The sequence below is a fragment of the Coffea eugenioides genome, unplaced genomic scaffold, assembly GCF_003713205.1.
Source record: "Coffea eugenioides isolate CCC68of unplaced genomic scaffold, Ceug_1.0 ScVebR1_2589;HRSCAF=3642, whole genome shotgun sequence".
In the NCBI taxonomy this organism is placed as follows: domain Eukaryota; kingdom Viridiplantae; phylum Streptophyta; class Magnoliopsida; order Gentianales; family Rubiaceae; genus Coffea; species Coffea eugenioides.
Genome location: NW_020863088.1, coordinates 1 through 12,455, shown reverse-complemented (window position 1 = coordinate 12,455; position 12,455 = coordinate 1). Strand labels below are relative to the sequence as shown.

The 12,455-nt window shown below is 36.5% G+C and overlaps 1 protein-coding gene across 1 annotated transcript; it reads left to right on the top strand.

Annotated features, from left to right (window-relative positions):
* Window positions 1-2,585: 2,585 nt before the first annotated feature.
* LOC113756989 lies at window positions 2,586-4,306 on the top strand. The gene is made up of 2 exons (XM_027300416.1): window positions 2,586-3,750; window positions 3,846-4,306. The coding sequence occupies exons 1-2, from the start codon at window positions 2,586-2,588 to the stop codon at window positions 4,304-4,306; spliced, it is 1,626 nt and encodes a 541-aa protein (XP_027156217.1).
* The last annotated feature ends 8,149 nt before the right edge of the window (window positions 4,307-12,455 follow it).

Below are 12,455 nucleotides of genomic sequence, written 5' to 3'. Positions count from 1 at the left end.
ATTTGAGCTGTTTGAGATCAAACTTCACAGATGGCACAATTGAGACTGAGCTACTTGCAGCTTAGATTATTTGGGGCCCTAGTCAGGTGCCATGCTATGTGAGAACATTCCTTCTAGGAAAAGCTAAATGTCCACAATTTAGTTATAAGAACATTTCTATCCTTGCTTCAAATTATCCATTTGAAAAGCTATGTTATGGTAAACCTCATTTTTGCGATAAACTTTGGTATCTTATCCTGATTTAATTCTTCATTGTTGGCAATTACAGAGCATCATAGAATTGCTTCAAGGTTGTTTGTAGCTCATTAGTGAATGAATCTAAATTTGATTTGACAATTTGAAACCTTAAAAAGACACTGGCAATAATATCTACATTTTGAACTAATATATCAATGACGGGTTCGAGGCAAGTGATTAAATACAGGTAATGAATTTAACCATGTTGAAATTAAATTCTCAGAAGCAAAGAGTATTAAATGGCACTGGACATTTATGTAACTACACATGTTGAAGTTGGATGCAGAGGAAGAAGAAAAAAATAATCACCCAAAAAGAAAGAAGAAACAAAATATTGCCTGCGGTCAGAGAATTCGGAGAGACTTAACCCCTTAAGAGAATAGGGAGAGAGAGGAACAAACTCCACAAGAGGATTGAGAGGAACAAAGCTTCCTGGAAGCGGCAACTTCGGTAGAAGCGGCAGCTTCGATAGCAACGGCAGCTTCGGTGGCAGCGGCAGCGGCAGCCTCAAGTACCTGGAGCTTCGGTGGCAGCAGCAGCTTCAGTAGCAGCAGTAGTGGTAGCTTCGAGTACCTGGAGCTTCGGTGGCCGCGGCAGCTTCAGTAGCAATGGCAGCGGCAGCTTCAGTAGCAGCGGCGGCTTCCTTGAAGAACTTCGAACTTCCAAGTTCCAATTGCTTGCCTCAAACTCTCAGAGTAACTAGCAAAGCAAAGGAAAGAAAAATTGATCAAACCTGCCAGTGCCGACAAAACAACGGCCGAATGCCTAAATGCTCAAAAAGTTCTCAATTTGTTCTAGCTTCTCAGAGAAACAAAGAAGAAAACAATCCCTAATGCCTAAATCCCCAATGACGGCCAAATGCCCGATTCCCCCTTCATTCTTCAAATTTTCTGATTTTCTCTTTTATTTGGCTAAAAAGACGATAATGCCCATGTAGTATGAATGGTCAAAATAAAAAAAATTGGATAAAACGGTAACTTCAAAAAAATTACCAAAACCCACCGGGTTTATCAATAACCGCCGGTTCTAGCGGTTTTATGGTTAAACCGTCCGGGTCGAACGGGTCCAAGCGGGTTCTTTGCAACTCCGATCTAACTAGAAAACCAGCCCGGTTTCATGACCGGGCCACCGGTTTGACCGGTCCGACCGCCGGGCCGGGCCGGGTTTAATAACTGTGGTAATTTCAAAGCAAAATCTGACTCGTGCCTTTAGCATTTTAAGAAGTTTAACAGAAAACTATGAACTAATCTGGAATTATTAGCACAATGAATCCAAGGTAGGTTAATAACATGTACAAAATCTTGATCATTACACATTTGCTAATTTGCCAGTAATGATCAGTCAATAGATACAGAAGTGACAAAAAAGATATTAGTGTTATAGAGGTGACCTTTGCTGCCTTTTGGCTTTTGCCACAAAGGTGGTCCTCCGGCTAAGTGCATATTTCACCCAATGGTATCACTTATATCACTATTGCTTTTTTCTATGTTAAATTCTATGTAGTACTTGCATCTTTATAGCATTTTTCTGTTTTAAATTGTATGTCTAATCAGTACGTGAGTTGCTTGAAATATATAGTATAACGCTTGTACTAAGTGTCTTCTGCACTTGATCAGTCTATTATAGTGCAAATTTTGAGCCCAAAAAAGGGGACTTTTAGATTAATAAGACAGAGACATTGATGCAGTTGGGTCAAAGTATTTTGACGTGTTCATAAGGATCTTCATAGGCATGATTAGAAGCTAGGGGACTTTTCTGTCATTCTTTTTTCCAATTACCTATGCCGTCAGTTGCATGCCTTTCTAAAGAGATGACTTATAAAATTAATCACTACACACCAAAGATGTATGTATACTTTGATGGAAATTTAGTAAAATTCTTGAATTTCACCTTTAGTTTTCAAGCTCATGTGTTTGTTTAACCATTGACATTCAGATTGAACTTAGGAATTTTGCGAAGACGTGAGCGCAGGAGTTGGTACGAAGGGTTTTTTTCTGTTATTAGGTAAATAAAATTTCTATCCGCTTACTTGCAAATTCTGTTTTTATAGGTTGTTGAGAAATTTTGCATTTTGTTGATTTCCTTTATTTGCTGGCTGCTTGATTTAGTAGACTGTAAATTCTTGAACTTGAAATTAGGGACTTGTAAGCCACGACCTGAGTTTAAAAAGCAGGCTATTGGAAGCTCGTTAGAGGACATTTATTTATATTAAAAGTATGGATAAAAGATGGATGGATTTTCCAAGAACAAGTGAAAAGTACGAGACAGGACTTCAAATGTTTCTAAACTTCGCATTTTCTAAATCAAGTTGTGACGGAAAGATTTTGTGTCCTTGCAAAGATTGCGGCATGGGTGTTTGTGTGACAAAAATGGAAGCATATGATCATTTGAAAGTGGTAGGATTTATCAAGGGTTATAATAATTGGATAGCACATGGAGAACTTTCAAACTACAATGAAGCCACATCTAATTCTGAAAATACATCAATTGGGGTTTCAAATGGGACTAATGACATGCAAGACTTGGTCCATGATGTATTTGGGATACCACATGGAACAAATGAATTGAATAGAGAAGGGGACATTCCTGTTTCAGAGGCTGAAAAATTTTACAAATTGATTGATGATTCTCAACAGGATTTGTACAGTGGTTGCAAAAATTTCTCGAAATTGTCTTTCATTATTCGTTTGCTTCACCTAAAATGCCTGGGTAAGATGAGTAACAAGATTTTTAATATGCTTGTTGAGCTGTTGAGAGAAGCATTTCCGGAGGCCATGACTAATTTGCCGTCTTCTTACTATGAGGCTGAGAAATTGATGAATACATTGGGGCTGGGTTATGAAAAGATCGATGCATGTCCTAATGATTGTTCTCTTTATTGGGGTAGTGCTGAAAAAAGAACTTCATGCGAAACATGTAACGAGCTTAGGTGGGTTGCTTCAGAAAATGATCCAACTGGAGAAAAAAGGAAAATTCCTCAAAAAGTGTTGTGGCATTTTCCCTTAAAACCTAGATTACAAAGACTATTTATGTCTTCTAAAATTGCATCTCAAATGAGATGGCATGAGGAAAAACGTACAAAAGATGGTTGTATGAGACATCCAGCTGATTCTCCAGTTTGGCAAACTTTTGACCATCTACATCCAGAATTTGCTAAGGATTGTCGAAATGTTAGATTGGGGTTGGCATCTGACGGGTTTAATCCATTCAACAACATGAGTTCTACACACAGTACTTGGCCTGTAGTTTTAATACCATATAACTTACCTCCGTGGATGTGTATGAAGCAACCGTACTTCATGTTGTCCTTGTTAATACCCGGACCATCCTCTCCTGGGAATAATATTGATGTTTATCTACAGCCTCTAGTTAAAGAATTGACCGAATTGTGGGATTTTGGCATTCAAACTTATGATGCATCCCAAAAAGAAAATTTTCAATTGCATGCAGCTCTGTTGTGGACCATTAGTGATTTCCCTGGATATGCAATGTTATCTGGCTGGAGCACTAAAGGTGAATATGCTTGTCCTGTTTGTCACAAGTTCACTCATGCACGACGGTTGACTCATAGTTTCAAATATTGCTATATGGTCATCGGAGATTCTTAGATAGTAAGCATAAATTTAGAAAGCAAGCCCAATTCTTTGATGGCACCGAAGAACATGGAAAGCGACCACCATTGCAAACCGGGGATATGATTGTGAGTGAATTGGGAGACTTGCAAATTAAATTTGGAAAACTTGTGAAAGGTAATCCGAAGCTGCCTTTCAATTGGAAAAAGAGGAGTATTTTCTTTGACTTGCCATATTGGAAAGATAATGTCTTAAGACACAATCTTGACTTCATGCACATTGAGAAGAATGTTTGTGAAAATATTTGGGGGACATTGCTGGATATTGAGGATAAAGCAAAGGACCATTATAATTCCCGCCGTGATTTGAGAGAAATGGGAATAAGAAAAGAGCTGCATCCCATTGAGACAGAACCTGGAAAGGTGTACTTACCTCCATCTTCCTTTGCAATGGATAAAAAACAGAAAACTATGTTTTGCAATGTGCTAAAAAAGTGAAAGTTCCAGATGGTTATGCAGCTAATGTCTCAAGATGCGTTCGAGTAAAATCACCAAGAATTTCAGGGCTTAAAAGTCATGATAATCATATCCTAATGCAGCAATTGATGCCTATAGCTTTGAAAAAGACTTTGCCAAAATCAGTGCGCTATCCTTTGATTCGATTGAGTAGATACTTCAGGCAGCTTTGTTCTAAAGTTATTTGTCCTCAAGATGTGGTTCGTTTGGAAAGTGAAATTGCCGTCATACTCTGCGATCTTGAGAAATGCTTCCCACCAACCTTCTTCGATGTCATGGTGCATTTAGTTGTTCATTTGGCAACTGAAGTGAAATTAGGTGGGCCGGTGTATTATCGTTGGATGTATCCTATAGAGAGGTACTGCTTGTAATTCTCATTATGCCTTAAATGTTTATTCCTTTTTTGCTTTCTTTGATTTGTGGAACTAATTAGAGAGGTTGGAATGATGATACTTTAGGTACTTAGGAACATTAAAATCTTATGTTCGAAATAAAAGTAGGCCTGAAGGTTCGATTGCTCAAGGGTACTTGGCAGAAGAATGCATTAACTTTTGCTCATTGTATCTTGCGGACTATGTTGAGACAAAATTCAATCGTCCAAGCAGAAATGAAGAAGTACATAAGGAAATTGAAGATGGTTTAGATATATTCTCTGAATCAGGACATCCTTTGGGGAGGGGCAAGCCAACAGTCTTTGATGCTCATATCTTGAGTAAAGCACATCAGTATATTTTATTTAATTGTGATGCTGTCACACCTTACATAGAGTAAGTTCAACTACAACTTGATGCATTAAAATTTTATTGTAGAATTCAATGCATGATTACAATTTTGACTCATGTACTTCTAGGCAGCATCGTATATTGATAGAAGAATGACATCCTCAAATTCCACAGCATCTAAAAGAGCGCTTGCACAGCGAAAATTTTGCATGTTGGTTTGCTGAACATGTAAGTAAAATTCTGAATATTAAGTACAATTTGAATTGTAGGACTTCAAATATAGTTTCATCTTTTTTTTATTTATTTATTTACTCTTTTTTTTTTTACAGATTGACAAGTTAGAACTTCCTCAAAATGTTTCGGTGTTGAGAGAGTTGAGGTTCCTTGCTAAAGGTCCAGATGTTGTTGGAATCCAACATGACAGGTTTGTTGTTAATGGATTTCGGTTTCACACCAAAGAAGTTGAGAAGAAAAGAAAAACGCAGAATAGTGGTGTTACAGTCAATGCAACAACATCCAGTTTTGCAAGTATAAGGGATCAAAATCCAGTTTTGAGTGAACTAGTTTACTTCGGCGTCTTGAAAAATATGATTGAATTAATTTACGGAGGTCATCGGGTGGTGTTATTCGAATGTGATTGGATATCAAATGGTTCGAGAATGAAACAAGATGCTAATGGGTTTACTTTAGTCAATTTTGCAAACGTGAGGCCTCATGTTGAGCCATTTATACTCGCTTCACAAGCATCACAAGTTTTTTATGTGGAAGATCCAACTGATAAGGATTGGCAAGTGGTTATCTCTACCACTGCAAGAGCTGGATATAACATGGGCACAACTATGGATGTTGACACATATTTGCAAAGTGATGTTGGCAATCCTGTTGTTGAGAATGAAAATGAGGAAATTAGTTGGGTTCGTAAGAATGGACTTGGGATTGAAGTTGATTTGTCCCAATATAATTTGATTTAGAATCTTTTATAGCTTTGAAGCTTACTGGCCCTATTCTTCTCTGTTTTAATTGCTAGGCCTAGGCTTTATTTCCTTTTGTCGATGGTTTTAATCATTTTTTTTTGTATTTTACTAATATGACCGACATTCTTAGTTTTGAAGGCATTTACAAAGCTTTGAGTTTAGTGCTCTCGGTGTCATGTTAAGCCTTCTGACAGATGTGATAAAAGACTTGGTGCTATTAGTTAAAACTAGTGTATTAATTTGTCTCTTTAAGGCCTTTCTTTCATTGATACTCCTATGGTCTAGTTTTTGGATTTCTAGTCTTGGTTAGTAATCGTCAGTCTTATTCATAAAAATGGTATTGGAATGATTTTTCTTTTAATGGCATGACAACAATTGGCAATCGAGGCTATGATTTGGGGAGAAGAAGATGATTGGCAACGTACGGAATGTGCAAATCATTTCAGACCAAACATAAAACTATCCAACTTTCCAAGGAACCCATTACTCATTTTAAGAGCCCAATGGGCTGCATAAATACTGGTCATTATTTTATAAGCAATTCCATTAATTGTAAGCTGTAATATTACATTTGTGAATCATTATATTATGGCCAATTCTTTTTCCCAATAACCCGAGGTCTAATTTTTTATCAATAGAAATATTTTGAAACTTTAATCTATAAATTTCTTAAATAATTTTTTAATACCATGAAAAAATTATTTTTAAAACCAATAACAATACAAAAAGTTAATTCCGATTGAGCTTTCTAATCCAACTGATCTTTGATCGAATTTAATCGGTTTAGTCACAATTTTAGATTATCCTTCAAAGTGAAAAGGAGACACGATCGAACCGATCAAGCACGATCAAATCGATCAAACCGATCATACTATATGTTTATGTTCAATCAATGCGTTGTAAGTGTAAGCCTAAGGTTAATCATTGAAAAGTTCAATAGTAAGATCTTGTAAGTGATAGTAAGCTTCTAATTAACACAAAGTTCAATGGCAATTGCTTTGGAATTGAAAACATTCAATATATATATATATATGTTTATGTTCAATCAATGCGTTGTAAGTGTAAGCATAAGGTTAATCATTGAAAAGTTCAATAGTAAGATCTTGTAAGTGATAGTAAGCTTCTAATTAACACAAAGTTCAATGGCAATTGCTTTGGAATTGAAAACATTGAATATATATATATATGTTTATGTTCAATCAATGCGTTGTAAGTGTAAGCCTAAGGTTAATCATTGAAAAGTTCAATAGTAAGATCTTGTAAGTGATAGTAAGCTTCTAATTAACACAAAGTTCAATGGCAATTGCTTTGGAATTGAAAACATTGAATATATATATATATATATGTTTATGTTCAATCAATGCGTTGTAAGTGTAAGCCTAAGGTTAATCATTGAAAAGTTCAATAGTAAGATCTTGTAAGTGATAGGAAGTTTCTAATTAACACAAAGTTCAATGGAAGTAAAATTTGGAATTGAAAACATTGAATATATATATATATATTCAATGTTTATGTTCAATCAATTCTAATCCAAATGTTTGTCAATGGAAACTTCATGTATTCACAAGTTAATTTTCTTGTTTCATAAACTAATTCGATCCTACCAATGGCTTGTTAGACTACAAGCCGTACATAATTGCTAGCAGCATAAAATAAATTGAGTAAGCGAAAACATTTTGATTAAAAGAATGTTTTTTGTTAGCTTCTCAAAATTTTTAATTATTTTTATATTTTTAGTTGTTATATTACACTGTATATAGCTTTAACAAAATTTTTATTTGTTATATTTTTAGTTGTTATATAGCTGTAACAAATTTTTTGATTGTTATATTATATTGTATATAGCTCTTGCAAAATTTTTATTTGTTACATTTTTAGTTGTTATATAGCTTTAACAAAATTTTTAGTTGTTATATTATATTGTATATAGCTTTAACAAGATTTTTAGCCTTTATATTTTTAGTTGTTATATTATATTGTATATAGCTTTAACCAAATTTTTAGTTGTTATATAGCTTTAACGAAATTTTGCCCAAACACACAAAAATTGCTATTAGTAGCACGGCAAATTGAAAAATTCAAGAGGCTTGACTAATTTACTTTGGCGTCATTAGTACCGCCTTTATTTCAGACATCTTCTCCCTCTCTTGTTGTCCTCTGCCTTTGTCCTCTCTCTCTGTTTCAAGCTTGCACCACCAATTTGAGTCAATTGCCGTCCGTGAACTCGCACCCATTTGGGTAACTTGGTTGAGCTCGCACCAGGCAAATCCCTAATTCGGCTATTGTGTTGGCTTGGTGGCAACAAATCAGAAATTAGGGCTTCAAAGCTTGGGTGGTGGGTGGAATTTAGATCTTGAAGCTTGGGGAAACTGAGAAGTTAGGGATTCAAGCCTTAGTTTGAGGTAATTTCAGTATTTTGTGTCTAATTTTGCATTGCATGGTAGACATGTTCTTGCATTGCATGGTAGATTTAGTTTTTAGGCTATTCGATTCCCATCTCTGACAAGCATCTTCTCCGTTTCTGAGAAGCACATTTCTAGGTAGAGTGTTTGCTTTGGGGGGTGGTGGTGGTGTGAAAAGCTTTGGGGGGTGGTGGCGGTGTGAAAAGCACGATTCTGAGAAGCACATTTCTAGGTGAGCCTGGTCGAATGGAGACTGCTACTGTGAACTGAATGTACAATTTCAACCATCTGTTTTTGGTGATGGGTTCTCGTTTTCAGTCTTTCACCGTGATGCTCTTCGTCTCCTTCCTGTTCTACGCCTTTGTATTGTTTGTACTGTTACAATTGTATTGGATAAAGTGTTTGTGCATTTACTGTTAAGTGTCAACCCTTAACTGTGGATGTGGCTATGGAAACAAAAAAAGAAGTAATTTGGTTTGGAAGCGTCAATGCTACGTAAAGCTTGAGCTCTTGTTTAGATGAGACACTATCTTAGAACAATAGAATTAGTGTTCTTGATAAATGCAGAACCATGTCAGAATCTGGAAATAAAAGTATTCAGTAAAGCTTCATAACCGACCCGATTGCCATCCCTAAACATACAAAACCAAGAGTTGTATTTGTTGGTAGAATACATTATCCTCTGCAATTTTTGGTTATCACATGGCCAAGTATATTTCGTTAATTCAAGACAATCATTTATTAGTTTGCTCCATTACTGAAGTTAAAATTACGTGGACTCTTCTACTTGCGCCCTCATTGAGCATAAGCATACCAACTTTTGATCATAGGCATCATTCTCAGAACAATATGGAAAAAGTTTCGTGTCTAGCAGTAGTAAATTCTGCATATCTTTCATGCTGAAAGGATGTAGATCAAAGCATTTCCCATGTATATTCTTGCAGTCACTTAAGCATGTAGCTTTCATTTCATTTCCAATTAGTTGCTGCATTGAATCGTATATTCTCCATTTGTTTCTCTGTTCTGTTGACAACTCCATAGTCTTCCCCTGGTTTATTCTTGAAGAATGCCATTTGTTACTTGTCATGCCAGTTTATTGTTCAAGTAGTACTTCTTTATAATAGCATTTGTAAGTTAAAGAAACTATAGGTAGAGTGTTTGCTTCAATAAATTTTAAACATTTACATTTGTCCCTTTCTTCACTCAAATATTATGCAGGTATGGCCCGTAGAGGTCGAAAATGTAAGCGCGCTGCAAATGGATTGAGAGATGAACCAATTGAGCAACCTCCCTCATGTCATGAAACAAGGCAGCAGCCTCCACTTGGAACAAGCCATGAAAATGTAATTGAACAAGTGCAAGGAGAAGCTGCTCGGGCACCTCAATCTGCAATTCAGAATTCTACATTGGGAATAATACATGAATCAGGTGACCAAGTCACTCAACAAGCTGATGGAGGTTCCAAGTCGCATGAGCACTGCCAGAACTCTCCAATTCAACAATCTCCACTTGGAACAAGGCATGAAGCAACTGAACAAAGTCCAAATCAGGACTCTCGAGGTCCACATTCCAGTGACACCACCTTCATGTCATGCAACTCGGACAATGCAGGTATTACTAACTGTTTTGAACCAATTCCAGAAGTGCATTTTGTTATGTTCATAACTTGCACATTTTTCTTATTTTATACAGGAAAAGAAACTACAAATGATTCAAGTGAAGTACATCAGAAAACCCGAGGCCCTACATTTATGAAAGAAATTTGGGGTCGGCCTAAGGAACTTCCACGGATTGAGATTAAACTCGATGACAATGGGATCCCAATAAGTGAGAAAACCTCTTTCTCTGAATTCTTGGGCAGTTTGGCTAGGAATGGTATGTATTGTCCAGTAGATGTTGAAACATGGCTTAAGATGCCAAGGAAACTTAAAATGGACATGTTAGAAGTGATAAAGGTAATGGTAGCTTTTGTATTATGTATGCTTTGTACAAAAATTACTGTGAAGTTGTGTTGATTTTCTTGTTGCTAACTACGTTTTAGGAAAGGTTTGCTTTGCCTATGGGACTGGAAGCTTGGACCTTAAGATCAATTGGCAAAAAATGGAGAAGCTGGAAGGCAGATTTAAAGGCTAACTATTTTGATCCTGCCGTGCCAAATGCTGAAGCTCGGTTTCAAAAGGACATAAGGGTACGGGAAGAGCAATGGATCAAACTTTGGGCTTATTGGAAAAGTGAAGAAGCAAAGGTACAAATCAGCTACAACATTCTTCATAAAGTTGTGTTTATTCAATGCTGTAATCTTGCTTTTGATTTTGAAATTTAGAAACTAAGTGAGAAGAACAAGAAAGCTAGAGGGGAGAAGAAGATGAACCACACAATCGGAAAAAAATCATTTGCTCATCTTCGGAACCACTTGGTGATACCTCATCAACTTTCTAGTTGCTAATTTTTTTTGCTCGTACATGTTTCATTATGTTAGCTTGTTTTTTAATTATATGCTAAATGCTAAAACTATAATTAAAACGATTCAATTTCTTATAGTCCAAACAGTTGGGAAGACCTCCTACTAGAGTAGAAATATTCAATAAGTTTTATACCCATGCCGATGGAACTCCATCAAGTACCATAGTTGCTGAGAATTTGGTAAGGATCCCAGAACACAAGCCTATCAATTCTACCATGGATGTTTTCAGACAGTCTTTTGCAATAACAAGTGTTTTCCTTTATTATGTAGGAAAAACTGACTGAGCTGAAAAATCAGCTTCCATCGGATTCGCAAGATCCAGTTGGTCGTGATGATATATTTGCCCAGGTGGTTGGGCAAGACAAACATGGTCATGTTCGCTTGTTTAGTGACGGTGTGAATCCAACGGACTTATGGGAAGACATTCCTAGTCGTAACACATACTACCGTATAAGTGTTCAACAACAGTCAACATTGGTCCGTTTGGAGGAAAGGCTTCAGCGACAAGATGATGAAATAGCCAGCTTGAAGAAAATGGTTTTAGTTCAACATGGAAGGGGCTCTCCAATTGACAGCCCAAGACATCCTTCATCATCATCTAACAATGTGTCAAGCCATGCTCCATCGCGAGCCACGTGACCTATTCGAGTAAGTATTTACAACTTCTAAACTTTTGCATTTGTAATCTGGAATTTGGCATGAGTTTGATTCTTGTACTTGTTGGATGTTTGCTAGGTAGGGAATATGGTTTCACTAAAAAGTTTGTTTGACCCAACAAAAATCGTGGCAAAGGGATATTTACGGAGTCTGAATCCATTGGATGAGGTCGGGGGACAAGCTCTTGGGCCAAACTGGTGTGAAATACAAATACAAGTTGCAATGACTCCACGTGAGCAATTGATTAGACCATATGGTTTACAACAAACGATTCAAGATGCACTTGGTGCACCAGTTGCTTGGCCTTGTCATTTGGTGAGATATGCACTTAAATACATTGCGAATTTTCTGGAATTTTAGTTCTAGTTATGATGATCTAATGATCCCCTTGGTCTTTGTGCACAGGTGGAACCAGCTGAAGAATGATGGGGACTTCGTGGTTATGCCTGAGGACTCTCAACAAAATGGAAAGTTTGGAAGCTATTTCTACTTCTTTCAACTTATTAGGGATGAGAGTCTTTTATTTTGTGCTTTCGATAGAGCTTTCAAGTTATTGTAAGTGAGAATCTTTCGGTACTGGTTTGATATTTTAGTACTTGCTTTTAGCACTTGTTTGCGATTTTAGTATTTGCTATGTTTGTACTTGTTATCGACTTTTAATTCAATGAATTATATTTCAGTATCGACTTCTTCTTTTACATTGCTATATGCATTCTGCTCTTTGGGATAAATTTACAAGTCCCTTGGGATTCTGGTTGATGGAATGTACAGCAGGGAGGACTAATTGCAGGTTGCTTCCATATAAAAAAAAAAACCAGAGAAAATTCTCCTGGCAATTAAAAGTGTCAGCATAGCTTAAGCTTCGAAAAACACTAATAACAAATGGGCATGTCGTCCAACACATTGTAGATT